This window comes from Pelobates fuscus, chromosome 3 (genome assembly GCF_036172605.1).
Source record: "Pelobates fuscus isolate aPelFus1 chromosome 3, aPelFus1.pri, whole genome shotgun sequence".
NCBI lineage: Eukaryota > Metazoa > Chordata > Amphibia > Anura > Pelobatidae > Pelobates > Pelobates fuscus.
In genome coordinates, this window is record NC_086319.1 from 72,645,784 (window position 1) to 72,671,643 (window position 25,860).

At 41.2% G+C, this 25,860-nt stretch overlaps 1 protein-coding gene across 2 annotated transcripts in view; it reads right to left on the reverse strand.

Moving 5' to 3' along the window:
- PAH (phenylalanine hydroxylase) overlaps window positions 1-25,860 on the reverse strand; it is a 51,423-nt gene that overhangs the window by 14,681 nt on the left and 10,882 nt on the right. For both annotated transcript variants that reach the window (XM_063447205.1, XM_063447206.1), the window contains exon 3: window positions 19,555-19,738. In XM_063447205.1, the coding sequence (XP_063303275.1) occupies window positions 19,555-19,738 (184 nt within the window). The remainder of the gene's footprint in view (window positions 1-19,554; window positions 19,739-25,860) is intronic.

The window sequence follows — 25,860 nt, forward strand, 5'->3', positions numbered from 1 at the left end:
TGTTCTCTATGTAACGCTACCCTGTTGGGGAGGTTGTAGTAAAAATGTCGTAGTTGCGCGTAATGAAATCTGTGCAGTAGTGTCGGTTGTAGTATTCCACTCCATTCCCGAAGATTTCGTATTCCCGCGTTACTGAGGACCTCGAATATTGGGACAAAGTCCCCACTTCCCTCTATTGGCCAGGAAGAACGATGTAGTCCTCCGCCTATCTCCGAATTATAAGTTATCGGTATCAGGGGGCTCGGTTGTGGGGATATATGTTGGTTTCGTCTCAGGTGAGACCATGTTTTTAGCGTTTGAGTGACGGGTGATTCAGCGCCCAGCTTCGAAGTTACGTCCGCCGAGTTATGCCATGTGAGTCTGGGGAGGGCTTTGTTTATGACTTCTCTATTCAACGCCACCCACAATTTGTCATCAGATGCCACATGCCAGTCCCTGATCCGCTGCAGTACCGTGGCATGGAAGTATTTGCGGATATCTGGTAAAGCCAGGCCCCCCCAGTTCTTAGGTAGGCATAGCTTGTCAAAGCTGAGTCGTGCCCTTTCTCCCTTCCAGACGTATTGTATCACCGCCGACTTAAGAGATGTAAAAAATCCTGGCGGGATGTGCCAGGGGATGGTGTGAAAATGGTAAAGTAGCCGCGGGAGGATGTTCATCTTTATTACCGATATACGCCCCTGCCAGGATATGTGGTCGAAATTCCAGCTCTTAAGGTCGTTTAGTATTGTGCGCAAGAGGGGGATGTAATTCTTGGCATACAGTTCTGTCGGGTTCCTGGGTATCCATATTCCTAGGTATCGCATCTGATCCTGGCACCAATGGAAGGGGTACTCACGTTGAATTCGTTCTCCTGTGTTCGTCGGGGTTGAGACGTCTAATAGTTCGCATTTAGTCAAATTGAGCTTCAGCCCTGATAACTGGCCATACGTATCGAATTCTCGCATCAAGACCGGCAGGGATTCAGCTGGTTCGTTTACGAAGAAGAGCATGTCGTCTGCGTATGCAGCTACCTTGTGTTCCTGGGTCCCATGCCTAAACCCTCTGATCTCTGGTGTATGTCTCACTCTATCCAGGAACGGTTCCAGCGAGATGGCAAACAAGAGTGGCGATAGTGGACAACCCTGTCGCGTGCCATTGTGGATGGCGAAGGTGTCCGTAAGCGCACCATTCACCCTTACTCTGGCGCTGGGGTCTGTGTAGAGCGCTTCAATCCAGGTCATCATGCCTCTTCCCAGTCCCACCTTTCGTAGTGTCGCCATCATGAAACTCCAGTTTACCCGGTCAAAGGCCTTTTCGGCATCTGTTGAAAGCATTAGTAGGCCTGGTTTCTCCCTAAGGGCTAATGCTTGTATGGAAAACGCCCGGAGTGTGCAATCTCTGGCTTCCCTTCCCGGCACAAAACCCGTTTGATCCGGATGTATTAAGCGCGGTACATATTTTTGTAGTCTGGTGGCAATGATCTTGGTGAATAGCTTCACATCCGCGTTGAGAAGCGAGATCGGCCGGTAGCTACTGCAGTTTTCGGGGTTCTTGCCGGGTTTAGGGATTACCGTGATAGTAGCTGCTAACGTTTCCTGATGGAATGTGTCTCCCTGCTGGAGTCGATTGAGGGCTGCCATTAGATGTGGCGTAAGAATGTCTCTGAATGATTTGTAATATCCCACCGAGAGTCCGTCTGGTCCCGGGGCCTTCCCTTTCTTCGCTGCCTTAATCGCCGCCTGCACCTCTTCCGTGGTGATCGGGGCCTCCAGTAGTTCCGCTTCTTCTGGTGTTAGGGCGGCTGGTTGGAAACCTTGTAGGTAACGCCATGTTGCGTCTTGTAGGTCCGCTCCGCGGGCGTCGGGAAGTGACGGTGTGGAATTGTACAGTTGTCGGTAGTAGTTACAAAATTCAGTGGCAATTGCTTCTGGGAATTGTGTGAGTGTGCCATCGGTCTTCCGGAGTGCATGTACTTGCGCCCTCGCTTGTTGGGGTCGGATCATGCGGGCCAGGAGCCTCCCACCCTTGTTGGCATGGATGTAAAAGAAGGCCTTGGATCGTTGTGTCTCCCTATGGTGTTTGTTGGCTACCAGGTCCGCCAGTTGTCGGCGAGCGTCCAGGAGTGAGCGATAGTGCTCTTCGAGCTGTGATCGCTTGTGTTGTGCTTCCAGTCGGGAGATCTGATCGGTTAGCTCCAGCATACGTTGCTGCGAGTCCCTTTTTTTACGAGAGGCAATCCTGATGAGATGACCTCGAAGTACACTCTTGTGCGCTTCCCATAGCGTCACTTTTGACACCTCTCCCGTGTCGTTTTCCCTGAAGTAGTTGGTGAGGTGTTCCGTCAGGGCAGCCTGTACTCCTGGGTCTGACAGGAGCGACTCATTCAGTCTCCACTCCGTCTTGGTGGGCCTGAACAGCTGGGAGTCCAGCTTCACGGACACTGCGCTGTGGTCCGACCATGGTGTCGGTGCGATCGTTGCTGACTGCAGATATCGTAGGCCTTCCTGTTGTATAAGAACATAATCGATGCGAGAGTATCTCCTATGTATGGCCGAGTAGTGCGTATAATCTCGAGTTGTTGGGTGTATGGTCCGCCACGCATCCACTAGTCTTGAGTCCCTCATGGTCTTCTTTATAGCCCTGATCGCGGTTTGTGGTATACTGCTGTGTCCTGTCGAGGAGTCCAGCAACGGATCAAGCGGTGCGTTAAAATCCCCCCCTATGACGAGCGAACCCTCCGTGAATATTGCCAGTTGGCGGAATGTTTTGCACAAGAACATCGCCTGTTTTGCGTTGGGCGCATAAATAGAGGCAAAGGTGTATGTCCTCCCCTTAATCGTGCCTTTGATGAAAAGGAACCTACCGTTAGGGTCTGTCTTTTGGTCCAGCAAAGTGAAGGCAAGATTAGCAGCCAACAGTATCGCAACTCCAACCTTTCGGGCTTCGGGGTGAGTGCTGTGGTAGTTGATTGGGTAACCCCTGTCTTTCAGTCTATGGGTATCCGAGGATTTGAGGTGCGTTTCTTGTAGCATTGCTACTGAGATCCGTTTGCGTTGGAGTTCCCTTAGGAGGTGCGTGCGCTTCTCAGGCGAGTTAAGGCCTCGGCAGTTCTGCGTGAGAACATGTAGAGGTGCTGCTGTGTACGCCATGGAGTTAGTGTGGGCGAAGTCGCTGGCGTCTCCGTAGTCGTGTTCAGGAGGTCTGGGTCCAGTGGCCCTCGCGCACGTCAACTGCCGGTGGGAGAGAGAGGGGGGGGGGGGGGGTGGAAGGGGAAAAAGAATATAAGTATAGTTAGAGAAGAGAGAAGGTAAAACCTTCGTGAGTCACAGTTCCCACGAGTTGGGGGCGGCTCAGCCCGCGCCCAGTTCAGCCCGTCCCAGAAGGCTCCCGGTGTGAGTGCTTAGAGGTGTGATGTCAATAAGAGTCAAAGTTATCCCTTCAATACGAGGGAGTCCTGTGTAGCTGGGTGGACTACAAGACCGTACCGTTCCCTAGCAAGCTAGGGCAGCCGCGGTGTTGGGTCCCCCAGTAGTGTGGTCTACACAGGTGTAAGTCGGGGTGGTGGTGAGACCTACGAAGTCCAGAGCCACTGTCCGGTCGGTCGCAGAGGCTCAGTAACTAGTGGTGTAGTAGTGTGTGAACTCTCAGAGGGGTGTCCGTGTCCCACTTGTTCCCAATCTGAATTCAATGGCTAGTACAGTGAAAATTTCGAGTAGTACGGTCACGTAATATGGGGGTATGGGTAAACAACTGTTGGGATATATGGTGTGAGTGGTTGCTGGTCTTTCCCTATGTCGGGGCGGGTAGCCCATTGCTATATCAAGGTAGTTCAGGTCGCGGGTCGTGCCGGGCCGGGCCGGCCGCGTGTGGAGTGCGTCCGGGTCCCCCCACCTCCCATAGCGGGCTCTGTCTTGGGTCCCCTATTCTGGGGATAGGAAGCGGAGTTAGCTGTCCGTGGGGGAGGGAAGAGAGGCACTAGGTGGTATGGGCGCGTGCGAGCCTGTCCGCGGCGGGTGAACGTCTCAATTTGCGACTGTCTTACGGTGCTAGGAACTGACAATGCGACATATTAAACATATAACGTCACTCCTCAGTACCACTCAGAGACCGGCCGCCCCCCCACTCAGCCAGACCCACCCGTATCCCCGCAACCCTAGGTATCTTGTGCTAACCGTGAGTCATAGGTGCAGTCCCAGTTTAACTCCCCACATATCCCCTGCTCCCTCCGTGTCCCTAGGGTACAGCAGCATCCCTGTCATACTCCCACCCCCAGAGCCATCTCACCCTTTACAGCCCGGTACATCAGTATTAACGAACTAAGATCACATACCCAAATATGTCCCCCAATTGTTCCCCACCTCCCCCCTTCTATCTTTCAGATAGTGTTATAGGCAGCTGTTACGTGATCAACATGACCTGACCAAATCACATTTGCAGCATCAGAAAAACCTACAATACATCAGGTGCTCAAGCGTCCCGTAAGTAACCAACAGTCGTATATAGCGACTTAGTTCATGTTCCGTGTGCACAAGTGGGGCTTTCCCTGTAGGGGTCCCAGCCCGCGGGCAAGTCAGGCGGTGCGTCCCATCCCCATCAGGCCCCCCTCCCTAAGCAGCTCGGGGCAGCCTCCCTTCCCCAGGGGCATGTTAGGAATGTGTGGCAACACCCGGTCGTGCGTAAGTCTCCGCACATGTGCACGTGTGTACAGCATTTCAACAGTTCCGTATAGCGACACAGTTCCTGTTCTACGTACACATGTGGGGTATATCTTGCAGGTGCCCCACCCCACGGGCAAGCCAAGCGGTGCGTCCCATCCCCATCAGGCCCCCCTCCCCAAGCAACTCGGGGCAGCCTCCCTTCCCCAGGGGCATGTTAGGAATGTGTGGCAACACCCGGTCGTGCGTAAGCCTCCGCACATGTGTACATGTATACAGCATTTCAACAGTCCCGTATAGTGACATAGTTCATGTTCTACGTACACATGTGGGATATATCTTGCAGGTGCCCCAGCCCACGGGCAAGCCAAGCGGTGCGTCCCACCCCCTTCAGGCCCCCCTCCCCATACAACTTGGGGTAGCCTCCCTCACCCATGGGCATTTTAGGAAGGTGTTGCAACACCCGGTCATATGTAAGACCCCATATATGTGTATGCGTGAACAGTACTTATCTGACTTCTGCTGTACACGGGATGGCGTTGGCATCTGTGGGTATCAGCAGGCCGTGATGTGTTGGTGTGTCATGGTCGGTCTTCCATGCCTGGTGGGTGCAGGTGGGGAGCATAGCCTTATTCCTCCGGGTCCGTGGGTATCAGTTGCCTGCGGGCCTGCGGTCGCCTAGGTGTGACGTCTCGTCTCCTTCGCTGCAGGTTCGGGGTGTGAATTCCCTGTCTCTGGTCCATTGGCCCCAGGATCCAGTCGGTGACCTCCGTAGGCGGTAGGTTGAGGCGCTGCAGGAACCTGGGGACCTCCTCCGGCCAGCGTAGCGGGAGCCAGTCGTCCTGGTGTCTGGCCAATAGCATAAAGGGGAAACCCCATTTGTATGGGATCCCCCTATCTCTGAGTAGCGCTGTGATGGGTCTCAGGGCCCTGCGGGCCTCAAGTGTGAGGGGAGACAGGTCTTGGTAAAGGGCAACTTCTGCGCCATTGAAACGCCAAGTGGGCCTTGCGCGGGCTTTGTTCATTATTTTCTCCTTCAGTTTGTAGGAGTGTAGGCAGCATATAATGTCTCTCGGTGTGTTATCAGTCGTGCGCGCTCTGTTGGCTCTATGCGCCCTATCAAACGTTATGGAGTCTGGCGCATCTGTGCCTAGTATGTCGCGGAACAGTGTCTGTAGTGTTGCTTCCACGACCTCCGCCCCCTCGGGTTCTGGTAGGCCTCGGACCCTAATGTTTGATCTGCGGCCCCTGTTATCAAGATCTTCAGTTTGGCGTCTTAAGTGTAGAAGCATATTGCCTTGCCTGTGTATAGCCAGATTTGAAGCCTCAACCCTCTCTCCAACAGCCTGCACTGAGGCTTCAGCTGCTTGTATCCTGGAGGCCTGTGTGGAGATTTCGGCCTTGAGTGAGTTTACCTCCGTGCGGATCGCCGCATGTAGATTATCAGAGAGGGTCTGCATATCAGTTTTGGTGACCATTGCTGCTGCCAGGGCTTTTATTGCCTTGATGTCCGCACTGATCTCCGCCAGCGTGGGTGCAGCCGCCTCCATTATTGGCGAGTGGGCCGGGGAGTCGGCCATGCTTGCGCCCGCGGCCTCGTGGTACTCGGCGGATGCCGGGGCCAGGTACCCGTCCATGGGACCCGTTTGTGCGGCAGTCGCTGGATGCCTGGGGGTTTGGGAGCCGTCAGGGCGTTTAGTGCGCCCCATTTCCGTGCCGTGCTGGTAGGTAAGCCTGCTATATTTGCTGTGTGGGTCGGAGCTTGTCCCTTAAGCGGCCATCTTCGATCGCGGCCAAACCACGCCCCGGCTATGAATTTTAAACCATGGTACACGCCCTGGGCACAATGAAACCCATTGAAAGCTGATCTTTCAATCTTTATTGTTAATCGAATAAAAAAAAAATATCACTGGCATACTGCAATGCTTATATCATTTTGGCACTTGAATTTATGTACTAACACAGTTGATCCAACCTATTTGTTTAAGGGGGTTATATAAATTGTTGGATAGATGGGAGAGAACATCTCCAGTTTGTTAATGTAGAAACAGGGTATCTAGATTTGGAGCCCTAAATATAGTTAACCAAAATAAAATACATTTAATTTTGTCACACCTCAGTTCCAGGAATCTATGCCATATCACAGACAGACAGACAGACAGTAATATTGTTTCTTACTTGATTCAATTTAAAAAAAAATTCTTTTAAATATGCCTGAATGAACGTTTTATTAATTGATTGTAAGCTTGTTTGACCTCTTGTCTCTGTTATATTCTGTATGTCACTTACTTGTCATCATATATCCCCTAATTCTATAATTGTAAATTATGCGGAATAGGTTTGCACTTTATAATAATAATAGTAGTTCCAAGAGAAAACCAATTGTTCATGAGAGGTGTCATTGAGGGTTGGCTGTGAGTGAGGAAAGGGTTTAAAGTTCAAAACAAGAGCCACTTTTTCTGGCATTGTATTTTATCTGCTTGGTGTTGGAAATATCTAGTTTCAAGATATTTATGATATATCAGCAAACCTTGGTAATTAGGAATTTCTAATGTTTAAATTCCTAAATGGATGATGATGATGATGCACTTTGAATACCGTTGAAAAGGGTGTTTATGTGTGCTTGATACTTTGCCACAGATCAGTTGGATCTCTCCAGTACAGGCAGTATTGCTGTACAGTTCAATAAACTTAACTATTTATCAAAAGATCTCTCTGTCATGTCAAGGGTCAACCATGACAGCCCGACAGACAGAATGATAGACAACGGTCTTTGGAATATTTTCAAGACATCAAAGAATCAATAATGTACAATAGAAATTACAAATGTAAAAACAGACACATACAAATAGCTTATTTTAATCGGTCAATCAGCAACATTTGGGGTGGATTTATCATTACGTGATGTACACATTTTCACAACCACTTAAGGGTAATAGCTGCGATGGGTAAAAAGTCTTTACAAATAGCTTGTTTAATTAATATTTAGTGAACATGTGTTATGTGACCTAATTTCTTACCTCATCTATACATGATATGGGATCGTGTAACCTTGTCTGTTAGCCACTAGATAATCTGTTCTACTGCTCACAAAGAATTGTCTATTTAAAATTGTTTATAGCGCTGTTTGATAATTATGTACAAAGAGGTAATATATTTGGATTGTAAGGTTATTGGCAAAAGTGAGGAATTCTGGGAATTCTAAATGAATTTCAATTGTATGGCCAAAACAACCAAACTGAACACAGATTAGATTTTTCTAAATTGGTTGTCTTGGCCTAAATTTTGCTAATCCTTTTGAATTCGGTGCAAATCTCACCTTAGTTAATGACCATGTTTGTCAAGTTTTACAATGTATCTGCTTCACTACGTCTTTATTTCATTATCCATCTTTTATCCATCATTATCCATCTGCTAACATCACAATGAGGGATAAGAGAATCAGACAATGTAGCAAGACCTAAGGACTAGCCAGTATTGTATGGATTGCACGTGATAAACTTTTATGATTGTTTGAGATTCCTAAGACACCAGGCAATGTAAATCCATCCCTAAATGCAAAATGTTTTCGACGTGTTTGCAATTTTATAGTGACTCACTTGCAATCACATTGTTCTGATTCGGAGAGGAATCTGTGGAACGCAAAGCAGCATGAAGCAAGTAAGCATAGATGGAGCCTGAAATCAACAAAATTTTGGAAGAACAGACAAAAAGCAATCATTTAATGCAACTGATAAAGCAGGACAGACACCAGAATCTGGGAAAACAATTATTATAAACATAATAAATCTGCATTGGCAAAATTATCTTGCCACATAAAAGCCATTCACCAAAGCGATAAAAGAGCAACACATGTATATATTAAAGAGTATACACTCAGTGGTCATTGTATCAGATACAGATATCTACTACTACCAGTACATATTAAGTTTATATAACCCTCTATAGTTTTAATGATTTATGGCACGGAATAAAACAAGGTATTTTTTTCTGTTCTGTCTTGAGTGGCATTCCGGCTCAGACGAATTTCGTCTATACAATCACTTTGGGAAAACAATTTGGAAAAACCAAAATGTCGTGAAAATTGGCCACTATACTGCAAGATAAAAATGCTATGTATATATTTTCCCATACACTAATATGCATGTTTTCAACCCATTTTGTTCACAGACCAAATGAGAAGAAATAACCAACAAAGGAAAAAGAAAGGGAGCAGTAAAAAAAATCTATACATATTATATATTTATAAAATAAATAAGTATAGATTATTTTTTGGCTGCTCTTCCTTTTTTCCCCTCTATTGCTTACTTCTCACGGGAATAAAATCATCATTTACATAGAAACATAGAATGTGATGGCAGATAAGAACCATTCGGCCCATCTAGTCTGCCCAATTTTCTAAATACTTTCATTAGTTCCTGGCCTTATCTTATAGTTAGGATTTGTCCCTCTAATTTAAGACTATGTCCTCTTGTTGTGGTAGTTTTTCTTCTTAAACATAGTCTCCTCCTTTACTGTGTTGATTTCCTTTATGTATTTAAATGTTTCCATCATATCCCCCCTGTCTCGTCTTTTCTCCAAGCTATACATGTTAAGATCATTTAACATTTCCTGGTAAGTTTTATCCTGCAATCCATGAACCAGTTTAGTAGCCCTTCTCTGAACTCTCTCTAAAGTATCAATATCCTTCTGAAGATATGGTCTCCAGTACTGCGTACAATACTCCAAGTGAGGTCTCACCAGTGTTCTGTACAATGACATGATCACTTCCCTCTTTCTACTGCTAATACTTCTCCCTATACAACCAAGCATTCTGCTAGCATTTCCTGCTGCTCTATTACATTGTCTGCCTAGCTTTAAGTCATCAGAAATAATCACCCCTAAATCCCTTTCCTCAGATGTTGAGGTTAGGACTCTATCAAATATTCTGTACTCTGCCCTTGGGTTTTTACGTCCGAAATGCATTATCTTGCACTTACCCACATTAAATGTCAGTTGCCACAACTCTGACCATTTTTCTAGTTTACATAAATCATTAGCCATTTGGCTTATCCCTCCTGGAACATCAACCATGTTACATATCTTAGTATCATCAGCAAAAAGACATACCTTACCATCAAGACCTTCTGCACTATCACTAATAAAAATATTAAAGAGAATGGGTCCAAGTACAGATCCCTGAGGTACCCCACTGGTGACAAGCCCAAGCTTCGAATATACTCCATTGACTAGAACCCTCTGTTGCCTGTCACTCAGCCACTGCCTTACCCATTCAACAATATTGGAATCCAAACTTAAAGATTGCAGTTTATTGATAAGCCTTCTATGTGCAACAGTGTCAAAAGACTTACTGAAATCTAGGTAAGCAATGTCTACTGCACCACCCTGATCTATAATTTTAGTTACCCAATCAAAAAAATCAATAAGATTAGTTTGGCATGATCTCCCTGAAGTAAACCCATGTTGTCTCTGATCTTGAAATCCATGTGTTTTTAGATGTTCAACAATCCTATCCTTTAACATGGTTTAAGTGGCTGTCCCCTAACCCCTAATTTAGTGGCTATCCCCTAACCATCAATAATGTATTTTCCCATCAGTCATCTATCTATTTTTCTGGAACTATGAACAGAATCCAGAATCATGATTTAAAACAAACAGGCACTGCCATAGCGGGTTTCATCTGGTTTGTTATCAATCATTGTTTTTTTGACGGGAAGGCTAGATTGCCGAATCAGAGAACAAACAAAGCAGCTACTCCATTGTCCACTTCTTTGTCTCATGATTCTTCTGTAAAGCAGGTCTAAGTTTGGGATTCCAGACAAATTGCCATATGCCCAAAATTCATGGAAATCGCAATTCATTTGAAACAAGTTTCCTTTTTATATAGTGGTGATCAAAATGGGTTAAACCTTGAAACACATGGGGCACAGCAGCAGAAGACCACACATGTGAGTAAAGAACAGAAATTGGAGGCTAAAGTGGTATCAGTGGATTCAATTATCCTGCCCTCTGTATTTTTGCAGGAATCAAGATACATAAGACCTAGCATTGTTCTCAAGATCTTCAATTATCCAACCGGAAATCATAGTCACATAACCAATTTTAGTTTAACCTTCCTGTTCTTTGTCTGATAGCTTACAGGAGTGTAACGGACATGGCGTTCTTCTACAAGAGCTATGTTCTTGTTCAGAGATACATTTCTACATCCAATCATTTGACTTCATGGTCAGCTTGAATGATCTGGGCCATTCTCTCTCAAGAACAAATGTTAGCTTAATAATTATTTTTCTTTACTATGTTGGTCTCTATGAACTCTAGAGCCTGCAAAACTTGAAGATGTAAACCTTAGCAGTTTTTGAGATTGTAGAACCATTGTACCAGTGATTTATCATGCGTAGAGTTGAATAGATCAGGTATCTTCCCCAATCTTTTGCTGCATACAGTTTTTCACCATACAATCATCATGCTTGTTACACAATTCAGTATTTCACTATGTACATTAACAAGCAGGTGACCACTGAGTGTTTACACAGATATATACGAATATATTTTTATATATATATATATATATATCTCAAAAATTCCAACATATAATTGTACTGGATTGAAATATTAAATATGTAATTTTGCTGTTACATATTATTACATGCATATAATCCAGGTCTTTGAATTGACAAAAGTTTGAAACCAATCATTCATGCAAGACTGTACAGATATAGATAATACAGAAAATAAAGGTATGAAGCAGTAGGCAACACATTTTATATTATTAAAATAAATCAGAAAAATAGCTGAGTTAGAAAAGGGATTTTTTTTTATTATTTGGCTGCATCAGCCTACATTTTGCAAACTTGTTTTTACTCACCACAATCCACACATTAGTGAATAAACCACTTGTGAATTGTGATCACAATGCTTAGTTGTGTGTTGCAACGTTTTAATTATTCAAAAACATATTGAAATTGCTATATATCGAGATGGATAACCTATGTTACTAATATGGAAATTACAGTCTATTTTTACATTTCCTTTTTTTTTTATTCACATTTGTTTAAAATTCTGTAAATCAAAATTAAAGGAACACTATAGGGTCAGAAACACAAACATGTATTCCTGACCCTATCATGTTAAAAACACCATCTAGCCGCCCTGGCCCACCCTTTTCCTGCCTAAATATAGTAAAATCTTACCTTTATTCCAGGGGCTGCTGCTGGTTTTTCCCCTGATCTGCCTATTTGGCTGACATCATCAGAAGTGGTGATCTCAGCCAAGCACAATGCTTTTCCATAGTATGGCCGGAAACTGTCAAGGAGGCAGATCAGGGGCAGAGCCAGCACAAGCCAAACACAGCCCCGGAAAATCATCATCTCCTCATACAGATGCACTGAATCAATGCATCTCTATGAGGAAAGCGCAATGTCTCCATGCAGAGGGTGGAAACATTTAATTACAGTGTTGCTCACTGTGCAGCACTGCCCCAGGAAGCACCTCTAGTAGCCAGTGGCTGTAATGTACACATTTCCTTTTCTCTGAAAAAAAAGTGTGTTTACTGCAAAAAGCCTGAAGGGACTGATTTTACTCACGAGAACAAATAGAAAAAGCTGTAGTTGTTTTGTTGACTTTAGTGTCCTTTTAGGGAAAAAAGTCAGATCTACGGCCACTTAGGTTTTATAGGTATCTGCAAACAAGATGCTGCGTATTGTGTCTAATTTTCTTGGATGCAACTAATGGGATTTACACTTCACAGCATTTCCAGTACCAATGATTATGGGGCACACCAGCTGTAGAATTACAACTTTTACAAATTAATTTTCATGTAGTGGTTATGGTGCAAAAGGTGATGAAAACAAGCCCTCCAGTTTTTTGTCATAGAGTGTATTTTGACAAAACAAATTAAGAATTTCTGGCAACCAAACACAATTCAGTCATTGATTTTCAAACATTTTAATTTAATTTCTGGATATATTAATTAGATCCCTATTCAGTAAATAACGGGTCATGGTGAATTCAAAGTTTACATAACAGTTGGAAAATAAATCTTCATTTAATGCCAGGCATTAAAATCAATTGTCTATTCACTATTTTGTAAATAAACCCATCCTCAAGAGACAATCAGAGCAGATGTCTATAGGCTTTTTTTAATATAGCAATCCAGCCGAATTAAAAAAAAACTGTCTTTGTTCGTTTTCAATATTATAGTAACAACGTTATGCAATTATGATAAGTAGAATTGTACTTAATTCAATTTTACAACCATGTAATTTGTTATTTTGTGTTTTGCCATACATAGAGCTGGATCGCTATCATTTACAATTTTCTCAATGAAACATACAATGAACCTATTCAGAGCCATTTCCAAACACAGACTTACTATGAATCAGTCCCTGTACCACATCAGACGTGCACACCCCGCTCATGTCCCACATAAGATTTATAATATCTCTATGCCAAAATTAATTCAGTTACACAATACTAGATGTCTTACAAATATTATATTGCAGTCGTGGTTATTATTAGCGTACTGAGTTGAACAGACTTACTGTCTTCTGGGAAGATCATAAATCATTAACTAAAGCTGGTTTAACATTGACCCTTAGTGACAACAATATGGAATGTGTTGTCTCCTAACCAATAAATATTGAAAGCGGTCTTTTATTCGTTTGGAATGAACACCCAAGTGGTAACCAAATTACAAAAGGGGTCAAATATCGAAATAATATGTTACAATTAACTATATACATGTCTAGAATATAATTGAAGGCATATTTAAAAAAATGTATGCATTGTTAAAGGGTCACATTTATGGGTAATTACTATATAAGTTAGTTAACACTTTTCTCCAAATGTCAAGTATTTTAGACCTTAGGGGTTTGTTACTCTGTGTCCATTGGAGATATAAATATAGCACTTATTTTAAGGCTTTCTTCAAAATAAATACTTTAATATGGCCGCCCTGTTTAGTACTAAACCATTTTAAATACTACATAGAGTGAATGCACTTTATTTGAACAAACATTTATAGTTGATATACTATGTAATGATGTGTTGGACTAATCTAATTGAAAAATTAGAAGTATATATTAAACTTTCATTGCACCATTTTTTAAATGCAGGATTGTGGGACAACAGCAACGTGATTTAAAGTTAAGGGATTTATTAAAGTATAATATAGCTGACTTTGAAATGATTTATATAGCAATTATTACAGTATTAATATTTCGCTAATGGACAGTGTTTCCAGTTCCTGTGTTACTTGTAGGCAATTCCCAGTTTAATGAATATATATACCTACATATATCTGAAACACATAAAGAATTGGTTTATATTTCACATTAATATATTTTTCACAGAAATTCATTGAAGAAATAATGGCATCACGAGTATCTAAAATCACTTCATTAAAGAGAATATATGAATATATTAGGAATACAAAGTTGCATTTCGTAAAACTATGGTGCTCTCTGGTTTATTACAAGCATATAAAGGAGAAGATTCAAGGAAAAGGAGAAATAAAAACATCACTTTGGTTCCATCGAGGGGAGGGGCCATTTACCGGGCCCAACGATACAAAATGGTGGGCTTACTGAATGTGAGAGGTTAATTTTTATTTGATATATCTGCACTACAATATTGACATACTAACAACTACACCATAATTCTTGCATGATCTTTTTGTTACTTCTGTTTTTTGACATTGATAAGTAGTAAAATAAGTATTTGATATTTTGTGTTTAACACTATCACTAAGTTTAAGCGCTTTGCTTTAGTTTTTTCTTCGAGAAACGTATATGTCTACCATGCTAATGCTAAGAGAAATAAGGACTTGATTTAATAACCTTTGGAAATTATTCAATATTGTTAGAAAAACTTTACAAATTATTTCTCCACAGAAGTCGCTAGGGATCGACTGATTATCGCCTAGGCCGATTATTAGAGACGATATTCGGTATTTTGCTAAGAATCGGAAATCGGTTTAAAATGTTACCGATATTGCTGATAACATAAACATAGAGTACCTAATACTTACCTTCACATCTCCAGCAGCCAGTGTGGGCCTTGTCGATCGACCTCATGCCAACCGTCTCTTCTATGAGCAGAGGAACGTGGCTCGAGAAACGTGGCTCAAGGAACGTGGCTCAAGGCAGAAGGTGAGACTTTAAGATGAACTGTTTCTGATATAATGAACCAGAGCTACAACCACAGCATCCATTTTCTTTATGCTTTGAGTTACAGCTACACGAGTAGCTGTCAGGTTGTTGCCCCTGGGCGTTTAAGCAAAGCAGACCCTATGTATGTATAACACATGATTTTCTGTTTTGTCATGAGTGCTTAATTTATTTATATTAAAGCTAAGCAACTTTTAATGTGTGTACTGTTTAATTGGCAAAAACTACTGAGTAATGTGCGGGAGAAATTACATTTAGTAAGTATTATCTGCCAACCCATATGTTTTACAATCACACAGTTTTTTTCAGCGTGTGTTTTAGCTACAAATTCTTAGATTTGTTTTCAGTTTTACTTTAGCTTATTGTTGCTCTATTTCTTTCTCTAATACTTCATACTTTAGACAGAACTACCGTATAGCCAAAAACTCTATTTATAAATAAAGATAGTCAAAACAGTCAGAACAGTCAGAACAGAAAATACAATTTCTATCAAGCTGCAAAGGGGATGGGCCTACATAAAAGAAAGGGATAACCCTAATAAGCAAGGCTAAATAATGAAATAAAAATAGATGTGCCCTAATCATAGATGGAATAATGGTAAAGGCAGGGAATAGACAAAATAAAACAAACAATATATTCTTAGGTGTAACACTTTTTCGTTTATAAAACAGGACAATACAACACCTAACACTTTGAATATAAAAAGTCCAATGAGTACAGAACACAAGTTAAAAGTACTTTGGAGCCCTGTGGAGGGTGGTCCGCCGCCATCCACCAGGAATAGTATAAAAGTTAGTATAAAAAGGTAGAGGTATTTTATTGAAGATCAAAGGACAAAAATATACAACATTTTGCCCATAATTAAGGCCTAAACACTGAAACATTGTATCTGTTTGTCGTTTGATCTTCAATAAAATACCTCTGCCTTCACCCTACATTGTGACGCCCGTGGACTTCAAGTTTCACACATTTGAATAGTCAACTTAAATCTGCTCCTATAATGCTAGGCCAAAATTATATGAATAGTTGAGCCAAAGAGTACATGTATACTAAATACTACCTACTATGGAACAACCAATCGGCTTAATAAAAAAAAAAGAGAGGTAAGAAAAAAAAATAGAAAAATTACATATGTACAGATAATAGATCGATAGGGAAAGCTTTCTCAGATACCTCAGCTCATCCAAACTTGAGCTTACTTTACCACAAAAAAAGTGGAAACAGAAATATATAGTAAATATATCAGTCTTAAACTTACCTCAGCACATGGTAATGGAAGTATGTGCCTAAATACACTAATGGAGATAGACCTCTCGAAAAAGGAGCAGCCGACATCCAATCAAAAGTAAAAAGTGTTAGTTATAATACCATTATTGTGAAAAAATAAAGTGTTAATATTCCAAGCCATAATAGAAAGGAAGCACTCCTGAGCTTGAAAGGATTGTGATTGCTATCAGCATGTTAATGTAATGCCAGATTTGTTTGGAAATTGCATTTCTTTTTCAAAACTTTAAATGAACAGAATATCGGCACTAGTTGTCGCCAATCAGTATCAAAGGCAACCGATAATCGGTATCGGTATCGACTCTTGAAAAATGATATCAGTAGATCCCTAGGAGTCACCATTAACAGCTATGGGAAATTTTGTACATATATATATTTAAAGTTTATCTAACAGTATTGAATCATTTGAAAAGCTCATAAAATTATGGCTAGGGAGGAAAATGGTAATCTCCATAAGAAGAATAAAATATAAATTTTTCAGTTTTTTTTTTCTTCGTTTTTTGTGGGGAAGAGAGAATGTCCATTTAACAACAACAGAAAAATAGAAGGGAATAGGCATATTTTAATAGTTGTACTACATGGACACACACAGTCCCAGTGAGTGTGATCAGAAAGAAAATAAGCCGAAGAATTATATGTCTATAGAAATAAGGGGCTATTTAATTTAGGTCTCCCTAGGGAAAAAATGTTGCAAATTAGACAATTTAAATACTCATTGTTTTCCGTGGAATACATTCTTAATTCGTATGTTACATTAGGATAATAATATTAAAAAGAAAGTTAAATTCAATTTGTATTGCAAACCATACACAGGAAATAACCTACCAGAGACCTGACATAATAATTTTGCCTGGTGGGGACAATGAAGGTTCTAAATATAACCAATTTGTGGAAGAACATGAGGAAAGTGGGAATGAACGGAATATTTGTTCATGTTGGATGTAAACACATTTGTTTTGAGTTTTCTAATGTGTCTGTGTTATGCACCATTAGGTTAGCCATGTTCCAAAGTGGGTAAACAAATAGGTCAATAAAATGTTTTTTGTTGTTTTTTTAAGATTCCAAATGGAAATATTTTTATTAAAAAAATGATAATCACTGTTACCAACCTTTGATATATCTCCTGCCTCTTTTAATACTGCAGTTATAGTGTTCGCTTATTTTAAAGCACAGAAGGCTTCATGTCTAGATGGTATGTTGAATATTACTACATGCTTCAGTAAAATTTTGCAGAGCAATTGACCGGTATGAACACTCCAAGATGCATATCTGGCTGTCATTTAGCCACGTGCTCTGTTTTAGGCACATATATTTAGATATCCTTGCATTTGTAATATACATTGGAGGCTGGTCAATTCATAGGTCCATCTCAGTGTCGGCTTTTAGGTAGGATTAGTGGGGTGCCTGCTCTCGACCCTGCAGTTTTGAGGGTCCTGCTGGTTTGAGAGTAGGGTGTGTAAAAATGTTAAAGGGAAACTATAATGTCAGGAAAAGAAGTTGTTTTCCTGGCACTATAGCTCCCTATAGTGCCCCCCTCGCTCGCACCACCACACAGGCAGAGTGAACCTAATGCACATCCGCAATGATTGCCGCGCTCGCATTAGGATATTCCCTATAGGAAAGCATTATACAATCTTTCCTATGGGGTTTCAGTTGACACTGGATATCCTAATGCATATCGTGAGGTCGTCCAGTGTCAGTTGTGCGACCAAAAGTTGCCTAACGATCCGGAAGTCCCTCCAGTGGCTGTCTGGAAGACATCCACTAAATGGTGAGTTAACCCTCAAAAGTAATTATTGAAGTTTATTAAAAACTGCAATAATTACCACTGCAGGGTTAAGGAACCTGGGACACTGCACCCAGACCACCTCAATTGGCTGAAGTGGTCTGGGTGTCTATAGTGTCCCTTTAATGCATGTAACATAGTAGGATTGCCAGCATCAGTTTTGGAGTAAATGTGTTTGTGTATATGTGTTAAAATATGTAAGTATGTGTTATTTTGTGTCTGTGTGTCAGTTTGAATCTGTGTAAATTGTAAATTTTTGTATGAATTGGTAATTATGTGTCTGTGTATGCATTTCAGCATGCGTCTGTGCAGGTTTGTCCGTGTGTTGGCATGTATCTGTGTATGCTTGTCAGTATGTTGGTGTGTGTGTGTGTATGTATGTCAATGCATATTTATAATGATATATTATTGTATGTTGGTGTAGTTGTTAGTGTATGCATATTTGACACAAAGGGGGATAGGGCCACTCTAATATTTGTCACCCTGATATGGCTGTACCTGTCCATTAGTCCTGGTTTACATATTTAAGATTAACACCCTTACCTTGCTGTTTACACATTGATGGTAAATCAAAGATCTTATTCATGATTGAAGGTGAATACAGATTAACTCACAGCCTTTCATTTTCGTCTGTTTCTACTGATCATATTGTCGATGGGCACATAGGAAATAAAACAATTCTACTTATTTACTAACTGATAAAACTGTTGTTTATATGTAATCGGTGTCCTAGCTAGTAACTCGAGCAAATCAGCTTTTTTATTTTTGTAAACCACCCAAATAATAATAATGGCAGTGGAACTAATTTGTACAACGTGTACTGTGTGTTGTAAATTTTCTCATTAACCTCCAGTAAGGGTCATTAGTTACAAAGCTATAAAGCCATCAGTCTGTTCAACCCATCTGACCTGCCAGTGACTGGAATTAAGATCTGGGACACAGGACGTAGGGGAGGAACTCTCCCTGACTGCCAGCTATCTATCAATTAGAGCAACTGAACAGAAACCCTAATTTGGCAGCCATCTCATGCCGGGAAACTATTTTAGGAATTCTATCTTCATCTGCTTCCTCTTACACGAAAGATGTAGAAGTCTAGCAATTCATTTACCAGCTTCTTGTTGTTTCCACTCCCTAGAATAAGTTATGTGTGTGTTTATGTGTGCGTGTGTATGTGTGTGTGCATATATCTGCCTTTAAATCCCAGTGAATTTTAAATTTAAGTAGAAAATAAACAAGCAGGAAACATTCTCCAAGTCAGTAATGCTTCCCGTTTGGATATTTTAGGCCTTTGAAATTCGCTCTGAATTTCTGACAATCGTCACTTTAGTGAATAACCCTGTGTGACTATAATTGAATTTGAGACTTTTCCAAATCAGCAATTGTTTGCAACTAGTGTCTCAATTCACTACAATTCTCTATTCATTAAATAAACCCTATAGACCAGCAGTAGGCAACCTTCGGCACTCCAGAGGTTTTAGACTACATCTCCCATGATGCTTTGCCAGTATTATGGGGGTAAAGGCATTTTGGGAGATGCCAAAGGTTGCCTATCCCTGCTATAGACTGTATGAAGTATTGATTATGGAAAGAGAATGATAAGAAAATATAAATTTCAGTCATAAAAAAAAATCATTAAAAAAAAAAAAATGATGTCATTTTGAGCAGCCCGTTTACAGGATCTTACCAGCATCCTTTTTCTTATCTCGGGAAAGTTCATGCACTGTTGCCCCAATATCATGTCTCAAACACCTGACAATCTCATCCAAAGCCGGGGTGCTTTTATTGTCCAAGTTGATGAAGAACTGGTACTCATCCTTGTTGAGACGAGAAGGTCTGGACTCTATATGAGTCAAACTAACCCCTCTTTCCTATAACAAAAAGTATATAAAGATGTAATTTAAGTATCAGGATATATACAGTTGTAGCATAGGTAATTCAACATATCATTGCTAGTATAGTCACGTAAAGGTGATACACTTGCCCCATCTAGAGGTTATAAAATCTAAAAGTATAAAAATAAATGTAGCTACTGAATGGATATCTAAGACACCTACTTACAAGTTGACCAATTAAATTCTACATATAACTATTATCACATTATAAATTATCGCTTTCTATGATCCTGGGTAAGCTCTAATCGATTCACACTAAGTGAATGCAGGGTGATTGATGTATACAGGGCTGTATGTGTATGGAGGATCTGTGTGTGCCCCTCACCATGCCACTTCCTCTCACTAACCATATTACAGTTTTAACTTCTATCTAGGCCATGATCACCTTTCCCCTCATCATTATCCCTCCCAGTGCCACTTCAACTAAGTACCTTTACCCTACCACTAACTGTGTTGCCTTCGCTCACCATGTATACATGTTTTATTTACTTTAATTTCTTATAAGACCAAATACCACTTCCTTACTGCTTCAGAAAAATCTAGGCACATCTTCCTCACGTCTCACATTGCAATGCATGTGACATCTCCGAAGAGCAGGCCACCAGGACCTGCAGGACCTGCGCTTTTTAGAGCCAAAAGTGGCTATGCTCCATTTTGCCTTGAGTGGCGCGGGGCCTAATAGGAACTGGAGAGCCATTGCAAGACTTCTCTGCTCCCTTTCTCTCTGTCTCCCATAGTTTCTCTGGGGGCACTATAGGGAATATTTTTTTTCCTGGCACTATAGTTTCTTTTAACATTTTTACACTAACACACCCTGCTCTCAAACCAGCAGGACCCCAGAAAAAGATTAAACACAAGTTCTATAACCAAAAATGATATATACAGTATGTGGAGCCTCAGAAGGAGCACTTTCCCTGCCATATATGTTGAATCTGGTTTATCACTTGCAATAAACCTCGTTGCTGGCAATTGCATAGTGCAAACTAGCGCACTTCCCATAGATTTCCATAGACAAAATTAAATTCACGTTAAAGCCTGTATTTGTAAAACTAGTTTTACGGTGGCAATATAAATGTAATCACTTTTGCAGCAATATTGCACATCACACCTAATGGATTCAGGCACTACGTGATCACAAAAAAAACCAGCATACATGTAGTGCTTGTAAGAGACATCTGTACAACAGCTGCACTAATTGAAAATGAACTAGAAGAAGACTGTGGTCTAGCAAGGAATTTTATTTCATTCATTTTTAAGAAACAAGTAAATACATTTTTTTTTTTAAAAAGATTTGACTTCATAGTTAGATTTTTACTTCTTAATGAATCTTGTTAATGTTGAATAAAAAATATTGGATTTGACACAATTACGTATGTATACTATTTATTCATTCATTGTAGAAAATATTTTTATGAATTAATTTCAAACAGACATTTTGTATCAGTCACAGGAGAAACATAAAGTATTAATGTTTGTTTTGCACTTTCATATTACTGTATTCAATATCTATGTTTAGTACAGTGCTACTTATGTAACAATAATGGTGCAATTTCTAACACTAAGCAAGAGCTATCTGGTTATATTTGAGTCTTTTGAGTCTTTACGGTTTGTGTAAAGATGTCTAAATGGGTTTATTCATAAGAAGAAAATGAGGCACAGAAAGTTGTAAAAAAACAAAACAAAAAAAAACGAACAAGAACCTTTTTTATGGGTGAAAGAATACTGCTGGCAATTCCATTCATTCACTCAAGCATCCCCTAATTACTTACTTTGATAAAGGGGGACCACTGCACATGCATTAAACGGTAGATATATACTTGGTATAATCTGATATGAAATAGCATCGACCTAATATAGATCTTTATACTGGTGATGATTTAGGGTGCATGAGCAAAGGGACCAGGGACTGGCTGACAGATCTCTAGTCTGTGGTTTCTGAGATAAGAAAAATCCACGTCAGATTATTGGAAATCTACAAAACAAGGACATTTTGAAATAAGCATGATTCAGTTCAATTCATACTCTTCTTTTAGCTATTTAATGCATGCATTTGGAATTCAGATCACCGTTTAGTGAATAAGCCTTTGTGATGCTTTGCTTTTGATGACTGACGTCTATGAGAATACATCACATTCCCAACTGAGGGAAGGGTGACAAGTCATTCTGTTATTTGCAGACACGTTACAAGAGAATGCAAACGTCAACAAAAAAATGGGCAGATCCTCATTCTACAATATGATAGGTCTGTGCTGTGGCTGGGCGGTGGGAGTTGGAACTACCTTCTAATAAACTGAAATTGCTTAATGCTGTATGATGTTTCAAAACATCTGAAGATAATTATTAATCTATCCGTATGGCTTCAGTCTCTCTACTGAATAAGTAAAATATCAGAAAAGATATGCATCAAAAAGCTGACGACAGGGGGCGGAGCCTGGCCGTCGAACTAAGCAGAAGCAGGGGACACGAGCTCCTGCTCAACAGGCAGGAAAAACTGGATTATCAAGGGCTAAACAGCCCAAGGACCCACCGGGGTGCATTACCCAAGTCGGGGGTGCACCTCTGAATACAACGAGACTTTTCTGAAGCCCGTAGGAGCTAAAAAAGTGGAACAGCAAACGCGGCCTACAGAAGCCGGAGCTGAGGAGAGGCGGCCGCTCTCTCCGACACCGGATCCCCATAGCAACGAAGGAGGTCTCCAATCCCCCCCCCCTTTGGACCGGTGGGGGATATCCCGGTCCTCCTGGACGGACAGACCAGGCAAGCTGACCAGCCCTAGGGCACACATAAACGGGAGAAGCACGAGTCAGGTGGAGAGCGTCCAAGATGGCCGCCCATCACAGTTCACAAAGGGGAGCCACGAGCACCCGTATACAGCCCTGCTCCCTGGAGGCCCTCGACAGGCTCTGCTCGGCCTTCTATGAGCTGCAGTGCAGCAGGGGTATGCCCAACCTACAAGCAGCACGAGCCAGGTGGCCATGTGGATCCGACCACTGACCCGCCACTGCCATTATGGCGCCCCACTGCAGGCATTCCAAGCGGGCGCCCGTCCAAACAAGCACCGACAAGCGAACAGGAGAGAGACAGACCGCACCAACTTGAGCACACGCACCTACCTACACACAAGCGGCAAGGTGAACGCCGGACAACCTCAAAGCCCCAGCAACGTACCCCAGCGGACCTCCGACCGGATGACCACCATGCGGCTACCTGGGACAGGAGCAGCACACCAAGCGACGGTACAGGAGGCCTCTACGCCTTACAGAGTTGGGGATGGACTCTCGGCGCACTGGTGCAGAAGCCTACGGAACGCACCGGCTGAAGCCTCACCCCTGCCAACTAGAGGCATAGGATGACTTTTAATACCCCATTGCTGGATGGCCTAGTGCCACGCCACCACGTCCCTGCAGCTGCAACGGACTTTACCTCACATCAGTAGGGCACCACAAGATAGACTCATACTGACATTACTATTTGCAGCATAGATTTCACCAGTTGCAGACTACAACACTGTAAGCGTACAATTTATGCTTCAATCAAGTGATCCTAGCCTAGACGGCGTCGCCCACATAATGCTCACTCGATTTAGCAAGAAATGTCAGTACTGTGATATGGCTAAGGGTATGAGTTTCCTGTTTCTGTTAACTTTGTTAACCCTTTGCTTTACTTTAGTCAAGATAACCGGAATGCTAGCCACAGAATTTAACCGTTAGTATCATAATGCTATCACAACCTTTGTACTTTTGTCTCTTGTCTCTCTTTCTCACTCCCTGCTCTCCTCCGGTACTCTCTTATCTCTTATAACAATTATTGAATAGAGCAACGCAAATCTCTCACCTGTGTAAGCTGAGTAATCTTGCTTAAGATATGAGACCTAACTGCTAATAGACTGTAAGTTGTGACTAGTTAGATAGCCTGTTTCAGCGTGATTATATATAGGGCCGAAGCTAAAGAGACAACGATTAATGCACTTAATATCCTTAAGCTACCGTTACCAAACGTCTGTGTAATTCATTTTAGACAGCCAGCATGTACCCAACCTGTTTTATCATTTATTGTTTCAAAAAAAACATATGCGCACCTTCTAAATGCTTAACAACTGTTCGAACTCTTGTATGTTTATATTACCTAAGAATGCTGTTGTGGCATTACAGTCAAGCGAATGTTATACATGCACATCAAAAATAAAGAATAAAAAAAAAAAAGCTGACGACATAATGCCACAACAAGGGGAAACAAATGGCAGCTATTAAACAACAAACAAATCCAACAGCTCTGACTATGTTTTAAACAAAATTTGTTTATTGCTTACATTTATAACATTTTGGTGTTCATCCATCATTCTTCCCCAAAAAATAGGAGTTGGATCTGAAACTATTTGACCGTTTTGACGGATGTGGAGAAAACCGATTAAAACTGAGCAGAAATATTTCTCTGATTTTTTTCTCCAAACAAAGTAAATCTTCGTTATGTTTATACTGCATGGATTTGTGTCATTGTGATCTTTTGTAGTATTTACATATGTGTGTACATGTGAGCATGTCATGTTTTTGCTGACTTGCAAATTGCTAATGTTTTGCTAGCTGGTTTATTTGAAAGAAGACGTGTAGCCCAATTTGTTAATCGTATATCTTTAGCATAGAGTGTTTTAACTTACTAAAAAAATGTTTTAACATACTAAGTAACTAATAAACAATTTAGTGACAGCTCATTAGTCTGATAAAGAAGACTAATTAAACATGTCATTACTGGTCTTGAAATTATCCATACATGCAATTAAATCAGAATTATTTATAAACCTTCCAGATAAACTAAATATTTAAACATAAACAAGACTTGTCATGACAAGCCGTTCCATCGGCCCCATAACCAACTGATAAACTGTAGGGGTGTACCGAGACACCCCTACACCCCCAGGTTCGGAGCCACTGACGAGTTTGTACCTACCAACCAACTGTAACATTTCTGCCTAATCTATACTTAACCTAGCCATGCCCCATTTCCAGCTCCATATACCCCCCAATTTAACCTGGCCATTCCCTGCTGCTGTCAACGGGAAAAATGTTGTATACAAAATGCCCTTCTTTCCTACCCATCATTTCACGTCTGTAGACCCACTCTACAAGTTGTTACATTAACTTATCTTCTAATCTATAATTATTTAGAATTATTCTATAATGTATATTACTTCCACTTTTATGCTTTAAGAAAAAGATGTACATGATTTTTTTATTTTTTTTTAATAATGTGGTATTAAAGAGGTTAATAATTGTTCTAAAAAAGAAATGGTATGGCATTTTAGAAATCAGGATAACTAGACTGACAAGAGTCACCTTGCCATTTGTTTACTGGGAAGAGGGGCAGATCAAAAGGTTAGGATGATCATTTCCAGTGTCCTTGGGTTCTGTTTGAAGAGCTGGAACACAAACATTTAGTACAAAGATTACAAAGGTTTCTGTGTTCCATATGTCATATTCAGAGAACTGGATTTATGTTCGAAAACAAGTAGTTATACCTATGGCTAGTATACAGGGGAGCAAAGAATATATTTTTACACACACACACACACACACATTTAGGACCATAGGACCAAGCACTTGCGTACTTCACTTCAGTCTTTCTGCCCCGGTGCTGTCTCTGGCCAAGCACATATATTTATTTTACAACCAGTTGTAAAACTAATGTAGAGAGGGCTCTGGTGCAAGCAATCTTTTGAACTGCCATGATGCTTTGCCAGCTGGGGATTTACCATTTGCCCGTGCTTGCAGGGTTGTATTTGTGAGCACTGTTTGTGCGTTTGAATGTAAGCATGTTTTTGTATAGAGTATATGTGTGCATGTAGGGGTGTATTTGTATGTACTGTTGCCAGTGGAATGCAGTGGTGTGCTTTTGTGTGTAGTGTTGGTGTTTGAATGATGGGGTTTTTGTATATAATTGTAGTGGTTAACACAGGGGTGTTTGTCTGTAATGTTTGTGTTTGATTGCAGGGGTGTGTTTGTTTGTAGTGCTGGCCTTTAAATGTAGGGGTACATTTGTGTGTAGTATTGGTGTTTGAATGAAGAGGTGTGTTTGTATATAAGTTTGGAGTTTGAATGCAGGGG